Source organism: Tachypleus tridentatus, chromosome 5, assembly GCF_004210375.1.
Source record: "Tachypleus tridentatus isolate NWPU-2018 chromosome 5, ASM421037v1, whole genome shotgun sequence".
NCBI classification, from domain to species: domain Eukaryota; kingdom Metazoa; phylum Arthropoda; class Merostomata; order Xiphosura; family Limulidae; genus Tachypleus; species Tachypleus tridentatus.
Window position 1 is genome coordinate 27,920,315 of NC_134829.1, and position 18,092 is coordinate 27,938,406.

Genomic DNA, 18,092 nt, shown 5'->3' on the forward strand with positions numbered 1-18,092 from the left:
GCTTGTCAGCCAATCAGCGTTCGTGTAGATGGGTATTTCTCGTTTTTAAGCAGCATAGAAACACCAATGTGATCGTTCACAAGATAGAAAAAAAGAGGCCCTGTTCACCAGATTGTCTTGTTTCTGGCAAATCTAAAAGGACTAAAACTGTGAAAGGGCTTTGTCTACAATCATTACGCTCAGTCATTTGAAATAGTTGGCATCTCTGCAGTACCCTGTTTTTTCACAAAAGATAACACCATTACAACTTTTATGTATATTAAGTGTAATATTCCATTGTTTGTATGGGGCCTGGTGTTGTAATTGAAGTAACTACATGAAGATCACTGATTTTTTTCCCTTCTCTGCATAAGGGAAATTCATTGATGTTGAGTTTAAGTGAAAATATAAATACAGTTTTTATGTTTATAATACATGTGTTGAATCTTTTTTTTATATACAATTTCATTAGTTATTTTTTTGGGCAAAATTAAAAATGTTACTTTGATTTTATCCAAATCCTGATATGTATGTCTACATACACACCCGTATAATATAGCAGATTTTAACAATTCAGATATCAGATACTGTCATCAGATTTCTTAATGGTCATGTGATATTATGATGAATTGGCAAACAAACTTGGTCATTGAATTAGCGGACCTAATTATAAAAGGTTGACCTTTATTCACATTATATTGAAGCTTTGAAAGGTGATAAATAAAGATCAGAAAGGGCCAGACTCTCAGTGTGTTATTAATATGGTGTGGTTAGATTTTTTATTAGGAGTGAAAATATTTTAGGGAATTGTGTATTTGTCTGTTTATTTTGATAACTAATTTCAAGTCAAAGTTTCATTACTGAACTGTAATTTGTAAAATCATTTTAAATGTACATTGAAAATACGAATCAAAGATTTAGTAGTCAGTCTTCACAACAGTATATCAATATATGCTATTTCTGAATAACTGAGTAGTGTTGGTTGTTTTTTGAATACATTAGCATTTCATCTGTGGAAAAATTGTGGAAGTAAAGCCTGTTGTTTTCAAGTTCTTTCTTTTTTATTAGCATCGAAATTGGCTATCCTGATTAGCAATTTTTCTTTTTTTATAATGAACTGCAGTGTGGTACAGATATATTAGTAACAGTGACTTAAACCAAGGAAAAATCAAACAGATAAAACAAACGATACACAGTGAAACAGGGTTTTAACTTTTAATCTTACTCCTTTGATTTTCTTCTCATGTATCTATTTCTCTGAGGTAAAAAAGACACATGCAGTATGGCTGTGATACTGAATATATTGAGTATCATAATGAACTCTGGTTTAAGGTACTGATACACTGGTAATATTTTGTGACATACTGTTATTTATTTAACATGATTAATTTTCAGTTTTAAATTAAATAGAATTTTGTATTCATAGATAATTAACCTCTGCATATAAAGTGCTGTCTTTCTCATGACTGTCTGTGAGATTTGTATGTTACTGGCTTAGAGGTAATTCCTCCCCTAAATTCATTTGTTTAACATAAATTGCAATGATGCATGATGACTTCATAATGTGACAAAAGCCCTTCATCAGCAGGAGAGTGACACAACTTCCAGGTGCAGTATAACATCATTCTTTTACTTGGCACTGTGTTGAACAGATGTTATCAAATTTCTTCTGGCTTCAATATTGTGAGATTTGCATTCATTACTGGGACTTTCATTTCTGGCTTTTGTCTTTGTGGATTTATTATAATACACTTTCAAGTGACAGTGATTTTAACTTTGTCCTCTGTGTGATGATAGTACTCAAACAACTCCTGTCTCCACTGTAACATCTGGGGGGTCATTGACTAAAGGGGACATTACAGCTATTGTGCAAGTTCTTGTGGGGTCTGTTATGCATGTTACGTTTTCTGTTCTAATATTCCTTTCACACTGTTTTGAATTTGAACGCCTCCCCAATAGTCAAGGAAAGCCCTCAGCCTTCAACACTTTCAGGATTGGATCTCACAGGTATGTTTTGTTCTTTTTCTTTCACCCATGTTTTATGAGTCTTCATATTCTTTGCCCTATTACCCTAATTCTTGCAATTATTTGACATTTGTGCTCATATTTTCTTCCTACTCGAACAACTTTGTAGCTGCTACCATATGTTTTATTCTTCTTGGCTTTCTGATTTTTATATCCTAACTCATAGTGATTTTTACTTTCTCTTTCTTGCTCCCAGTCTTTGGAATCTCTATCTTTTGCTTAGGGAGCATGTCTCCTGTCTCATGTTTCACTCTTTAATGCTCAGTTTTCATATCCTTGTCTTTTTCTTAACAAATTTCTATCTAAGAAACTTTATTCTCCAGATGAATTTTTAGGGGAAGTTCTTTTCCTAGTTTCTACTACTATGGTCCGTAACACTTCCTTTTTGCATTATCTGTGCCTATTTAATTCCACTGCTATTGGGATTTATTAGATAAGGATATACTCTCTACTAATGTATCTCAATCTGCTTCCTATCTGTATGACCTTTGTCAGATTACATTTCTTCACCCTGACATCTTTGGCCTGGACATAGGTGGACTGACAAGCCTTCATTATCCTCTCTGGTTTCTCACATTTTACAACCTTGCTATCCACCTCTTGTTCCTTGATTGTGTCCATCACCTTCATGCTCTACCTTCTATACCTTGTACCCATCCCTCACATTGCCTACTATCAGTTTCATCACACATTTTGTAAAGGACTTTCCTGTTGTTTAGGGACTTGTGGGCACCTGTTCTCCTTAGTTTGCTACACTTGGGTCACAGTTTCTTGCTGACAGATGGGTTTTTCCATTTTTCATCTGTGGTATGTCTGTCCACTTCTCTCTATCCTCTTCCCATTTCCTTTTCTTCTCTCTCCAATCCTTTCTGTTTCCAGTGTATCAAGGAGGAAGTATTGGATCTCTTGGCCAAGCATGCCTCAAGAGTATATCCTATCATTCTCCAGTTTTTTTAGTCTCATATCTTTGTGGTTCCCAAGATGGTGAGAGATTGGTGTCTTGAAGCTGACTTCTTATTTCCTAGTCATTTTCTGGTCATTACACATTTTTGGATGGAAAATGTCCTTTCTCTTTGGTAGCCCTTTTCACCTGGTTTGTGGATGACTAAGGTTGACAATTGTTCCAAATGGTTTCTGGCATTTGCCCATTAGAATCTCATCTTCCAGTTATATACTCTTCCTTTCAGCATAGCATTGTCTTCTTATGTCTTCAACCAATTCATGAGAATCTTTCAGTCATCCCTCTCTTTTTCTACAGGAGGCTTGGTTGGGATGACTCATCAAGATATTTGAGCCTTTTCTCATGCTCCTTCAGTATTTGTTACATATGAGTATCTTCTTCAACTACCTTCTCAGCTGAACTCAATCTTTCCCCTCTTTCCCCATGAGTTATGAAGTGCTTGATCACCAAAGTTCTTGCTTGTCTTTTTCATCCTGTGTGAGAAGCTAATTTGCTTTTAGGGACTCTGGCTTCCCTGGAATGCCTTGTTCCTCTAGAGCATTCACACATGCATCTCCTGCAGTTGACCTTACAGGTGCAGCATTTGAAAACAATTCATAACATTACTTTTCCTGAGGCTCAAAAGTTGCTGCCCACCACTTCATCTTCGACGTATACTGCTGCACTTCGTTCCACAACTACAATGGCACTATAGACAGATCTCTCTGTGCCTTCAAAAGAATTATTTTCAAAACAAATGAAAAATCTTTTGACCTCCATGATTAAGAAGGTTGATGAATCAACTTCAACACCCATATCTCTCCCTTACATACATCCCAATAAATCCCAAGATCCACTTCCTTTGGTTCCGGGTGTAGGAATTTCCTCGGATACATCTTCTTCTCCCACCCCAAGATGCAAAACGATCATTTGTTCACGTCCTCAGTCACTGGAATCTCCTTTCAACAGCAAAGACCTGCCCAATTGACCCAGGACAGGATCCATGGAGGTCAGTATACCTCCCTTGAATAAGGAAAGTAAGGAAAAAAGACATGGTTGTAAACAGAAGGGTTCTCCACCCAGTTTGCCTACACATAAATAAAAATGTCCACCTTGATACAATGGAACTGTCGAGGTTTACTTTCTAATCTGGATGACATCAAAACACTGATTGCTTCCTACCATCTCATATCTTTCCTTATAGGAAACATTTCTGAAGTCTGCTAATACAGTCACCTTTTGGTGGCTTTCTTTGTACATAAATGACAGGCTGCGTGATGGACGAATGCATGGAGGGGTGGCACTCTTGATTGATCAGCATGTGCCCACCCTGTCTTTGTCACTCAACACACCCTTGGAGGCAGTAGCCATCCATGTTTCCTTGGGTAATACCATCACTGCTTGTTCTCTTTACCTGTCACCTGGAGAGACATATGATCAATCAGACCTTGATGCTCTCATTGAACAGTTTTGTCTCCCTTTTTAATGCTGGGAAACTTTAATAGACATCATCCCCTCTGAGAAAGTGCTGATATTGATAGGAGGGGTCACTCTGTAGAGCATATGCTCTCTGATCACAACCTTTCTCTTTTCAATAGTGGTCTTTTTACTTATTTTCATGCACCTAGTCAGTCCTTTACTGCTGTTGATCTCTCAATTTGCTCTCCTTCATTATTCTCCCATTTTTCATGGAGGGTTGACAATAATTCACGAGACAGTGATAATTTTCCTATAATTTTGAGAGAGACTGGCTGTGGTCGATGCCACCCAATCTGCGTGCCCTGGTGGAAGCTGGATCACATAAACTGGCCCTTTTTCACTGCTCCCACAGAACTCAATCATGCCATTGACTGTGTGGCAGCAGTAACTGACTGTATTATACAAGCAGCTGCTCAATGTATTCCTAAAACCTCAACACGTTTTCCACTATATCCTCGTCTCTGGTGGAATCCTGCCTGCCACATGGCATGGAAGGCTCAAAAATGGGCGTGGGATATCTTGAACTGCATTGCTTTCCTGCAGGCTCATGCACATGCTTGGTGGGTAAAATGTCAAAGCCAGAAGGAATCTTGTTATAAGTTCACAACCAGCATATCTTCTACCACCAGTTCCAAAGTCATATGGGACAACATTTAAAAGGTCAGTGGGCAATATAATTCTGTCCCCCTCTCGATCTTGCTCTCTGATGGCCAGGAAGTAGCTGATATCTGGAGCATCACCAATACTCTAGGTAAAAGCTTTTGCTGGGTATCTAGCATTTCTGCTTGTTCCTCCACCTTCTTAGTCATCAAGACTCAGGTAGAGCGACCACCTCTTTCCTTTCAAGCTGATTGTTTCTATGACTATAGTCCACCCTTTATGCTGGTGAAACTCAAACTGGCCCTTCATTAGTCTGGCAGTACATCAGTTGGACCTGATGATGTATACTATGAAATGTTGTGCTATCTACCTCTTGCTTCTCTTGCTATTCTTCTGATTGTTTTTAACCAGATCTGTTTTACCTGATGTCTGGCACTAGGCTATTGTTTCACCTTTCTCTAAGCCTGGGAAGGATTCCAAGATTCCTTCAAACTACCATCCAGTTGCTTTGATGAACTGTCTCTGTAAGACCTTAGAGAGGATGGTTAATGTTCATCCTGTTTGGTTCCTCGAATCAAACAACCTCCTCTCACCCACCCAGTGTGGGTTCTGATGACAGCGCTCCACTGTGGACCACCTGATTTGACTTGAAACGTCAATCAGAGAAGCCTTTCTCAAACAACAACATTTTGTATCAATATTCTTTGACATTGAAAAGGCTTATGATACAATATGGAGGTTTGGCATTTTGCGAGATCCCATATATATATGGGTTATGTGTTCATTTGCCCATTTTTATTAAACATTTTTTAATGGACAGGAGATTTCAAGTTTATGTGGGTTTGACACTTACCCATTCTTTTCTACAGGAACTTGGAGTCCCTTAGGGTTGTGTTTTGAGTGTCACACTTTTCAGTATAAAATTAATACCATCACTGAACAACTCCTTCTCACTGTTGCAAATGAGCTCTATGTAGACGACTTTCACATCTCACGTCAGTTGTCGAACATGAGGTATGTTGAGCAGCAGCTACAGCAAAACCATTTGCATGCACTTTTGCTGTCAACGGGGTATTCGTGGTGATCCTGAACTCTGTATCGGTGAAGTTGTGCTGCCTGTGGTCCCTGAGACAAAGTTCTTGGGGCTTATCTTTAACCATAAGGTGACCTTTATACCATACATCAAGCAGCTACTGGTCAAATGTATAAGAGCACTGAACATCCTCTGTGTCCTCTCTTCCACCACTTGGGAAGTGGATCAATTTTCTATGTTAAAGATATATTGCATTCTTATTTGATTAAAACTCGACTATGGATCACTGGTCTGTGGCTCTGCCAGATCCTTGGCCTTAAAGATGTTGGATCCCATTCATCATCAAGGACTTCTGCTCTGCACTGGGACTTTCCACACTTCCCCAGTTCAGAGCTTATACATAAAGTCTCATGCACTTTCTTTGCACATCTGCCATTTGCAACTGTCTTTTCTATATGCTTTGAAACTTTGTTCCTTACCAAAGCATCCCACCTGGGGTTGTGTTTTCCTTCCTCGGTGGGCCATACTTTTTTAGAACAGACGATCTGCCATTGCTCCTTTTGGCCTTTGTATCCATGCCCAGTTGGATGAATTAGGTCTGTCCTTGGATAGCATTGCTGCATCCACTGGTCAGCCCATCCCACTATGGCTTCTTACAGTCCTCAAATGTGACCTATCTTTAAGTCATTTGAGAAAAGCAGACACTCCCGATTGGAAATACTTTCTGCTATTTGCTGAACATCTTTCAAACCATCTGTATAAATAGGAATGGAAGTGCTCTTCCATGGTTTGTTGTGGTTCGGTGGTTGCATGCAGAACTCCCTCTACAGCTTCTGTGTCCATTGCTGAACTTTATGCCATTTCTCTTGCCCTGGATCAGGTAGAAGCTAAGTAGTACTCAAACTGCACTATTTATACTGACTCGTTTTGTTCTCTACTGGCCCTAGAATCGATTTACGTTAGTTCACACCGTGTTCTCACCGATATTCAAAATGGACTGGCCCATTTCTCTTTAACATTTACTTCTATCGAGTTTTTTTGGATACCAGGCCACATTGGTATTCACGGGAACAAGCTCGCCGACACTGCAGCTAGATCTATCTGCTCTGGCACTGTCACCACTGTTCCTTTTCCATACATGAACTATGGTCCTGTATTCAAGGCTCGGCTCTGTGCCTGCTGGCAGTCGACTTGAAGTGAGCAATGTGAAAACAAGCTTTTCCAAATAAAACCCTATATTGGACTTTGGCTGTCTTGCTTTCGTAAGGATCGGAAAGAGGAAGTTGTTCTAACTAGACTACGCATTGGTCACAGTTTTTTAACTCATCATTTTCTTTTATCCGGAACTGATGCACCAGTGTATAGTCTGTGTAACACTCAGGTCACAATGAGCCACATTTTACTTTCTTGCCATCATTATGACTCTCAATGACAGCACCATTTTAAACATGTTCTGTCCCAAGGTTTGTTCATAACATTAGGCAGTGTTATTGGTGATAGTGACACTGTCCACCTTGGAAATATTTTTAGTTTTTTAAAGGCCATTAATCTTTTTAATGCCACTTAAGTTTTTTAATTCATACATTAGACCTTCTTTAATGTGATCTCCTTTTAAGAATGAAACTCCATCTAGTTCGATTTGAAATTAGGAAATGGCTGTAACATTAAATAACTCGAAACATCTTTTAAAACTTTTATTACTTTACTTTATGAAAATAGCCATAATGTCAAATAACTTGGAATCAGGACTATAAAGGCCAACTTCAGGTGACTGACAATGGTTTTGAACTTACCTGTTAGTCTTCCTGGTGAGTTATGATTATTAGAGTTATGCTACAGGAAGTCCTTTACTACTTGCATTACTGTAGTTTTTCTTTTAACATTGTAGACTAGATGTAAACATTGGATTTAATTATATTTATGTTTTTAATTCAAAAATTAAATGTTGCATTGTTTTACCTTAATTTCCTTTTATGAATTTTACTAAATTTGCTTTAATTTTAACTTTTTACCAGATGTATGGTGCAGATAGCCTAGCTGCTTTGTGCCATAAAACACTGAATTAAATAACCAACTAACATTTTGTTGTATAATTAATTTTACAGGTATTTGTTTTCTCTCTAATTGTATTCGTACCTTCGTATTGTAATAATAATGAAAATTATTAGAGAAGTTATTTCATCCTAGGCTTCACTGGTGTGTCTCATATAAGTGGTATATGATTCATCTAAAACTTATTAAGAACCACATTACTTATTTATTCAGGTAATTCCTGGTTTTGCATTTAGATAGATAGCTATGTTTTTAGGGCCCTTTTAGCTAATAATTTATTACTAATATTGAACAGTTTCCCAATAGCACAGTGGTATGTCTATGTACATACAATGCTAGAAACTGGGCTTTAATGCCTTGATGGGCAGAGCACAGATAGCTTATTGCGTAGCTTTGCACTTAATTGCAAACCAAATATTGAACAGCTATTTTTATCTTAGTGTTAAGTTCCAAGTTTTTCCACGTGATGATCCTCAATTCACACTGAACAGAATATATTAAAATGTTCAAAAATTGGTGCCTTAAAACCTCTATACAAACATCAAGATTATAACTTTTGTGAAAGATATATACTTGTAATTAGTTTATGAAGCAATATGAACATATTATACCTACCATGAACATTTAAACTGCATTTTAAAGAAACCCTGCTCACTTTGGCTTTTTCTGTTTACTCCTGTGAATATAATTTATGTAAAATTGCTTTTACAACCCATACAACTTGAGCTGAACATAAAGTTTTTAAAGAATACTTGAGCTCTTCAAATTAAAATGAAAACATGTATTTCTTCTCAAAGCTAAACAAACTGTTGTCTTTTGCTATTTTGGTAAAGTGTAAAAAGTATAAGGCTTTTTAGTGTACTTAGTGGTTTTAGAAATTGTAAATTTGCATACAGTTAGCATAGTAGTCTCATTGTTCAAGGTTCATTCCTGAGGATAAATTCATCCACTGAAATAAACTTCCTCATGAAATCAACATATTGAGGAAACAGAAGTGGACTGCATGAATAGGATTGAACTTAGGAAGAAAATGGTGTGATATAGACTTGATAGCAGCAGTTTAGATGTTGAATTTCTGGATTTGTTTTATCCAGAATAAGCTCTTTGTAAAATTCAATTATAGTGACAGGGAAAAAACTTTCTATTGTAGCTTTTCCTGTTCAAGTGAAATATTCTACTTTTTGTTGTTCTTTAAATTTTAGAACTTGAATGCAGTTATGAAACTGAAGAAAATGAGCATATACAAGGGGAATTTACTTCAGGTGAGTGAGTGTATGTATGAGGGTAATTTACTTCAGGTGAGTGAGTGTAAGTACGAGGGTAATTTACTTCAGGTGAGTGAGTGTAAGTACGAGGGTAATTTACTTCAGGTGAGTGAGTGTACGTACCAGGGTAATTTACTTCAGGTGAGTGACTGTACGTACCAGGGTAATTTACTTCAGGTGAGTGACTGTACGAACCAGGGTAATTTACTTCAGGTGAGTGAGTGTACGAACCAGTGAGTGTAATTTAGGGTAATTTACTCAGGTGAGTGAGTGCACCAGGGTAATTTACTCAGATGAACGCACGCACCAGGGTAATTTACTTGAGGTGAGTGAGTGTACAAAAATTTGTTTTTTTGTTGCAAAAGAGAGTTTAAAACTGTTTTTCTGTCTAGCTTGGTTTTTTTGCTTATGATTTGTATCTTACGCTTGTTTTAAGATTGTAAAGTGAAACATACTAGATTATGTTAATTGACAAAGTGTATGTAAGTAGTGCAGTTTGAAGCTATGCAAGTTCTGGGTCACCCGTCAAGATTGATGATACAGTGCAAGTCTCTTATGTTTAAATTACCTTAAACTGTTTTACCATGGAAGAAACAAACACAAAAAGTGTTTGAAATATTTTAAGTAACAGAGATGAATCATATATTTAAAGTTTTGAATATGAAATTAATTTATTGGAGTATCAACATATTTTGTCACTTCTTTAAACCATTTTGTTTACTTGGGTATTGTTTTACTCTGTTACAATAATTTATTGGGTAGATTCTCAAGTTGATAAAGAAATCTGCTGTGAATTTAACTTAGTAATGATTAAATGTACTAACTTTATGTTAAATACTAAAACAGTTCTCATCTGTATTTAGGACATTATGTTTTATTATAATTTTATTTTTTTTACTGTTACTCTTTTTTTTTCTTGATAAAATTTTTCATGTTTTTCACTTAAATTTCACCCACATAAGTAGGTAGAGATGTTGTATTGGTATTAAGCATTTGTATGTTGATATAATAATTTTGACAGTTTTTATCTAGAATATGATGGTGCTTGAAGGTTGTCTCTGCATATATAATACTCTTCCTTTAAATATACTATGAAATGACAATAAAATATGGTATCTTCTTCTAATTACATTGATTTAACACTGGTAGATGGTCAAGTTTTTTAAACTGATGCTGTTATTTTTTATCTAAAATATGAATATTGAACCAAAAGGCCAATTTAATTTGATATATATCTTAATATAGCCAAAATCCTGCATCTGGAACACTAAAGTATTATAATAAATTCCATACATTTAGATCTTGTGGAATAAGCATTATTCCAATATCCATATTAGCACATCAAGTGAGTAATTTTTGAAATTATATTTGAAAATTGAAAGTAGATTTAAAATAAGATATATTTTTATTTTTTGAAATTTAAATTCCAGTACAAAACAGTATGTTGAGCATAATATTTACACACATATTTCAACATCTGAGAAACAAGCTGTTTACAAATATATAACACAGATTCCTCAGATATCTTGTGAATGAACAACCCTTCTTCAAGGGTTGTAGCTACTGATGAGGCTCAGCTTTTCTTGAAACTCATCAAAACAAACCAAGTATAATGTTTATATGCGTATATGATTGTTTCTTTATTATTGTTTTTCAAGGTTGTTTTGAAAGCTCATTATTACTTTGTAATTAAAACTAATATTATTGCAACAATGATATGTTTAATCACATTACACATCTCCTATTTAAATCTCTCAAGTCCTTTTGTTTTTCAGTTATAGCTAAGCCTCCTAATCAGCAACTGTGTACTGCTGGCTAAAAATGTATAATTGAAAATATAAGTATATAAGTAAAGTACCATATTTTATCTACCTGCAGATAGAGCTCTTTTATTCACAAACAACTAAGATCTGTTTTTGTTTGTTTTCTTAGTGACACCTTTGGCTAATGAGCTTTATTGGTCAAATGGGAGTAATCCAGCTTTAGTTGAACTTCCTGTCATGTTGCAAACCACTCCACATCAACCAGTTTCTTTCCGACCCACTTTAATTCTACCCAGTTCTGGCTACCAAGTTGTTAGTTCTAACATAAATACCAAATTATCAGGTGAGGAGTCTTTGTAGTAAGTTTTGTTTTAAACACAACTAATAAGATTTAAAGATGACAAATTGGTATAACTGTCCCACGAGTAACATTCTAACCACTAAAGTGTAAAAGTTTAACTAGTACTTAAATTAATTCAGAACAAAGTTAGATTGACACAGTATCATCTTCATTTTTAATTTTAATGTTATACTATAAATAACTAGTTATTTAATCTACTGTATTCACATTGGAAAACTTTTCTCTCTCAGTACTGTATAATTTATTTTTATTTTAGCCACAAACTAAAAATATTTGTCTCTGAATGAAAGGTCATAATTTCAAATACAATAAAACCTTTTACCCTGGCTTCCTATTCTGAGCTAACTGAAATGTGAAGAGGCTGTGTTCTGATCCTTTTACTTGGTGCATTTCTGAATTGCAAAATTATTTTAAAATACTTCCTGACAAGAATAGCTTGCAAAACATAATCTTGGGCTGACAACTGTAGTGCAGACACAAGTCTGTAGTAAATATCTGTCATCGTTATAGAAGTTGGAGATTTTCAGAATTTTGGGTGTCTTGGTAAGTATGTGGCTAAATCACCTGAACTGGTACAGGTAAATTTCTGCTTCATCTTGTGTGAGAATTTTCAGATCTCTGATCTTTAAGCTGTTTTATATGTGTTTGCAGGTGGGTGTTATGTCACCCTTCCTGAAAGAACTAATACTAGTTCTATAGAGTTGATCCTGCATCAGAAACATGCTCAGGGATTGGTTGGTTATTCAGACAGTTTGAAGCTGAACGAGAAAGAAGACAAGAATGAAAGCAATTTCTTAAAGAAAGCAAAAAAGTCGGTAGGTGATTTCAAAACAAGGCCAAATGGAGGTCCAAAGGTGAATAAAAACTTACATATAAAGGCATTTGTATTGTCCATTTTTAAGGAATGATCTGTTAAACACTTGTACATTTTTCCATGTGGTGTACCAATAAGTCATATTTTTTACTTTTTTTTCAGATGAGAAGCCTGAAGATAGCTGATAATGATCTGAAAGCTAAAAGGATAAAAACAGCACACAACAGAGTGGCAGGAGGTAATCAGTATTTGGGAAAACTTAGCAGAACTCATTCAGACAGTTGTATTGAGAGTGGTTCAGACTCTTCTGGTCAGAGTGAATGTCCTTTCAAACAAGATCTTCCAAGACATTTATATCAAGTTTCAGATTCCCAGAGCCAGTTGACAAAAGAAAAATCTATTGAAGATAAAGCTTATAATTTGCTTACACATTTAGAATTCACAGACGTTTCTCAGAAAGATGTGACTACAGATAGTTGTAGTGATCACAGTAAAGATCCTTTACAACAACCTCAAGCATTCTTAAATCATTTAATTCAAGAATCAGATTCTCTAAACCACTGGTCAGGTGTGGGATCTGTTAAAAACAGAGGTGATACACCATTGCATTCAATGGTCAGAGAAACATCACAATTAGACAACCATGGTGATAATTTGACTCACAAATTTTCTGTTGGAACTACAGAGGTAGAGTTGTATGAACCTTCATATTCTATGGTATGTGATGAGCAATTTGATTACTCCAACAATCATTGTAGTTCAGCAGAAAATACAATTTGCAAGACAGGGAATGTAGTAGGAGAAAATAAAATGATAGAATTGAATGGACATGATGTGTCAGAATATTTTGCTGAACAGAATGTTTCATTTACAAATCCTGAAGTGAATTTAGATACTGTACTAATCCAGCATGATAATAGTATTGGTAAAAGTAACTTAGAGTCAGATCTGATTAATAAATATGACTCATGTTTTACTGAAAGAAGAGAAACAGAGCAACAAGTGGGAGAATCACATATCTTGAAATCTTCACAACAGACTGAGAATTCATTTTCAGAAGCCTTTCTACAAAATATGGAAATTTGTTATGATACTTATCCTCAATCTTGTCAGGAAGCAAACACTGTTGGTTCAGAAGAAAAGCAATGTTTTCCTTCACTTGGAGATGGAAATGAGCACAATATGAGTTCAACAAGTTTCAACACAATTTCATCAGCTGCCATGACTGATAACTATTTGAAGTGGGATTCACAAGAACAGAAAACTTCTTCCATGTTGCCTGCATCAGATAAGCAGTTGAAGTCTGTACTACAAGTTGAACATCAGACATTGGGACTTGATATTTTAACGAATATTCCTTTTGATTCATATGAAGAGTCACAAAAGTTACAGAATTTTGAGTCTTGTAATAGTAGGCCATCTTCTGTAGCATCTTCAGATACTGATCCAAACTACTCTGCAGCAACTTCTGAATCTCATGTTACATCCTGTTTTGAAAATAAACCATTAGTCTCCCAAAGTAACAAACCAATGTTTCTAAAATATACCATTGCCCCTAGCACGAAGTTGACAACTGCTCCTGTTATATTCATTCATCCTAAGAATCTTGCTGACACACAGTGTGAGTCAACATTATTTGATGCATCCACTTCATTTAAATCACTACCATTTTTACAAATTGGCACATGTAAACCTGAGATATTCACCTCTCTTGCTCTTGATGTTTCTAATATGCAGTCAGCATTAAAGTCCAATGGAAATGTTCCTCCTACATCTAATGAAGGCTCAGCAGCACAGTACACAACATCCATAGATAATACACCAACTGGACAGTTAAGTACACCATTTGACACTAGATCTGTAAAAGAAAGACTAAACCCTAAATCCATAGCACCAGTAATAGTTAATACAACAATAACCTATACTGCAGCAGTAAGTGACATCTCTATAAACAACGACATGTCCAGAGTTCGTGTGGAATTGCCCACTCCAATGAAAGTAAATCATGCTGATCCTTCCTGTGAAATGCCACCTGTTATTTCTGATTCCATAAATCTGAAGACAAAAGTGCATCAAACAACTAATCAACTTGTTGATTTAAGTGGTAAAGATGAGCCTGTAAAACAAACTAGCAATCAAGCTCAAGTAAACATGCAGTCAAATAAATGTCACTTGTGGCAGAATTGTACATCTAATCTTCTGGAATCCATAAAGAAAGCTTTGAAGCCTTTTGATCCAAAGGTACTTAATGCAGCAGCTGAACTGATGAAGCTTTTGTCCTCAAGTGTACACAGACAAGATAATTCTGTATCACTGCTGAAAATACACAACCAGAATAATACAACAGAAGTTGATGTCACTCTGACACAGAATGACAATAACCAGAATGATTCCCCAGAAGTTGACATCACTGAGACACAGAATAATTTTTTAGAAGTTGATGGCACTGTGACACAGAACATTCACAACCAGAGTAATTATACAGAAGTTGATCTCACATTGGAACAAAACACTTATTATCAGAATAATTCTAAGGCAGTTAACATTGTAGTAGCAAATGAAGAATTATTGATTGATTCTTCTTTGAGTGGTCAGACAAGGGACAGAAACTTGAACTTTTCAAATTATTTCCAGGAAGCTGTTGGCCAGTTTCAGCTGAACACTACTTCACACAACAATTCCTGTTCAACTGAACAAATGGAGCTTGGTACATGTAGCTATGTGTGTAATACCCAAGAAGAACAGTCATCTGTCATCTCTGAACCAGTTGAACTTAAGAGCATTAGCAAACCATCTCTGCATTCTGACCATACTGAGAAGACCTAATTTTTGTGTAATTACCCAATTTCTTACATTTAAGCTAAGTTAGTTTGTCACAAATCTTGAGTCAAGCTCATTATTGAGGTGTTATATCCTTCATAAAGTTTTGATTTATTAATATTATATTGTAACAATTATTAATGATCATACTGCAAGAACTATGCTATGACAAAATTTTAAAATTAAAAATACTGAATATTGAAATTCCAAATGCTTTTAAAGGAATTGTGTGTTTGAAGTATGTATGATGGAACTGAGACACTGTTGATGTCAAAGCACTTAATATATAATTTTAGTGTTTAGTTGCAATGTGAAACAGTTCTCAGACTATCCAACTTTTGGTAATTGATTGGTGGTCTGAATTTGTAGTTGATTTTGTATAGCCAAGTCATTAGTTCTGATTTGGTGGATGACATCTCTATAATCTTATTTCCTTGGTAGAATTTTAAGTTTTTCTAATATGAGAGTTTGATTGACATTTTCATTTGGTAGATGTAGTTTTGTTTTCAAATGTGAGTCTCAAATAATGAGTTTATCACTCATGCAATAATATTTTACCTCATTCTGAGCATCAGTTGAATGGTGAATAGAACTTTGGGGATCATATCAGTTGCAGTAGTTTAAACTGTTGAATTAGTGTCTTTTTGAGTTATATATATTGAATGCCAACTGACTGAAGGTTTTGTTGGTTTTTATGATATATTTTTACTCAAAGCTCGTATCGAGTGCAGATTTTGACTGCTATTTTCTTTAGATGATAGATTATTCACTTTTTTGTAAGCAGTTAAATCTGTATGGTAGAACACTGTATGTTGGTTGTAGTTGTGGTCAGTTATAATTATTTGACTTTTGGTTCATAAGAAAGTAATATAGTTGTGGTGTCCTATTTTCAGTATCCTCTACATTAGCATCTTGTTTAGAGAATAACATAGTTATGGTCAGTTACAGTCGTCTAGTTTATAGATTATAGGATGATATTGTAATTGTGGTTTACTTCTTTCAGTGATCCTTATATTAGTATCTTGTGTAGAAAATGTGTTTATTGACTGGTCTTTAACAGCAAACTAATATTTAGAGAAACACTGTGTTATTCATTGAATACTGAACAGATATTCAAACAGTTATTTATTTTATTGAATGTTATTCATTGTTGTTTATTTACGTATTGCAGCTTAGAGATTTGTGCCAACAAGACTGCAGCAGTTCAAGCACACAAGAAGGAATTAATATGCCAAAAATAAACTTTCTGACTAGTATTGATTTTAAATTAAGAAGCATATGTACTGGTAATACATTCTGAATTTGTATTTAAAAAAATATTATATGAATAGCTTTAATTTGTATTCATTTAATGTTTTCTTTCTTAGTGCTAAACTACAGTACGTCTCTTTGTCATCTGTGGAAATTATGTACAAGTGGTCAGTTTCTTCATAAAAACCATGTTTTGTTTTTTAATTGACTTATAGTATAATGTGTTTACACTGTTTAATGTTTTCTAATACTTAATGTTTACTTGAAACCTTTACTGATTAAAGAATAATAAAAACCATGTGTCATGTGGGACAAGAAATTTGTTTCTCCAACAAACAAACAGTACAGAACTACAGTGGAACCCCTCTAAGCGGCCACCCATCAAATTCGGTCATGCCTTGAAAGCAGTCATTCAATCACAGTCCCTTTTTTGTTTACATAATCCCTAATTATGTACAGTGGAACCCCTCTAATCAGGCCAGTTTGTCTCAGTCCCGATAATCAAGATACAACAGGCAGACTTGAAACTGTAAGGACTTGAATCAGTAGGAAAACTTTCTATGTATTTTATAATTATTGTTTAAAAGGCAATGAATAATGTAGAATGTTGAAATCTATAATGTAAAATATGTATTATATATTTAAGATATTTATAAATTTGTTACTGTGAGCAGATATTTGATCAATTACGGCTGCTTTATTTGCTATATCAAACTTTCAAATGTATTTTAAGTATAGCATTTCTCTTGGATTTTATTCCCCAGTTAGTTGAGTGAATAATACATTTTCATGTCCAGGTAGTATCTGTGATAGAGCACCAATAATTATTTGTACATTTAAATGGGTAATAACTACAAGAACAGAAGAAAAAATAGACTACAGTTTCTTTATTAGTTCATACATAGCTTTACAGTGGGCCCAAAACAATGTTTAATTTCTGTAGGGAATTGTAATTCGGATACTGCTTGTTCAGTTGAACACTTGATGAAATCAGAGCTACCTTTTAAATAAACTTATAGAATAAGAGATCAAAACATTATAAAGCTCTTCAGATTATTAGAAAAATTGAGTGAGAATTTATGTCTTTTATTTATTTCATTTCTAAACCAGTGTTTGAAACTGAGATACCACATTTGCTCATGGGTAGAAGCTATGGTAATGTCTTTACATATATTAAACTATGTGAAATGAGTGAATAGATAATATACACAAACACCTCCAATTTCTCCTTATTTTTTTTAAATACATATTAAGAGTATGTTTTCAGTGCTACCAACAAAAATATAAAATTATTCTGTGAAATATAACAAATGAGGAAAGATTTGAAATAAATATGAAATTAGATATATTGGACTGGAGCATGCAGGTAGTTTTATTTTCATTAAAAGCTAAAATTAACTGTGAAACTAAGCATTTGAAAAGCAATAGCTAAACAGAGACAGAATTCAATATGTAATAAGGGAGCGAAAACAAAGTGTCTTAGGAATACAAAACATGCCTAGAGCTTAGAATTTAATCAACATTTTCAGAATATTGTTGGATAGACTAATTATGTACAGGAAAAATTTTGTTCAGTATGTATAGATGTTTCACGGTTACAAGGCAGGTGGCAGTACTACTTATGTAGGGATGATTTGGATTATTTACTGAAATGTTACTTTAAATATCTCCTCAATAAGTCATCAGAACTTTACAATACTATAAAGTATA

The 18,092-nt window shown here is 34.8% G+C and overlaps 1 protein-coding gene across 3 annotated transcripts in view; it reads left to right on the plus strand.

Moving 5' to 3' along the window:
• The window catches only part of LOC143250802 (uncharacterized), a 61,483-nt gene extending 44,803 nt beyond the window's left edge, over positions 1-16,680 (plus strand). For all 3 annotated transcript variants that reach the window (XM_076501816.1, XM_076501817.1, XM_076501818.1), the window contains 5 exons: positions 9,311-9,370; positions 11,306-11,479; positions 12,149-12,312; positions 12,474-15,144; positions 16,303-16,680. In XM_076501816.1, the coding sequence (XP_076357931.1) occupies positions 9,311-9,370; positions 11,306-11,479; positions 12,149-12,312; positions 12,474-15,137 (3,062 nt within the window). In that variant the 3' untranslated portion in view covers positions 15,138-15,144; positions 16,303-16,680. The remainder of the gene's footprint in view (positions 1-9,310; positions 9,371-11,305; positions 11,480-12,148; positions 12,313-12,473; positions 15,145-16,302) is intronic.
• The last annotated feature ends 1,412 nt before the right edge of the window (positions 16,681-18,092 follow it).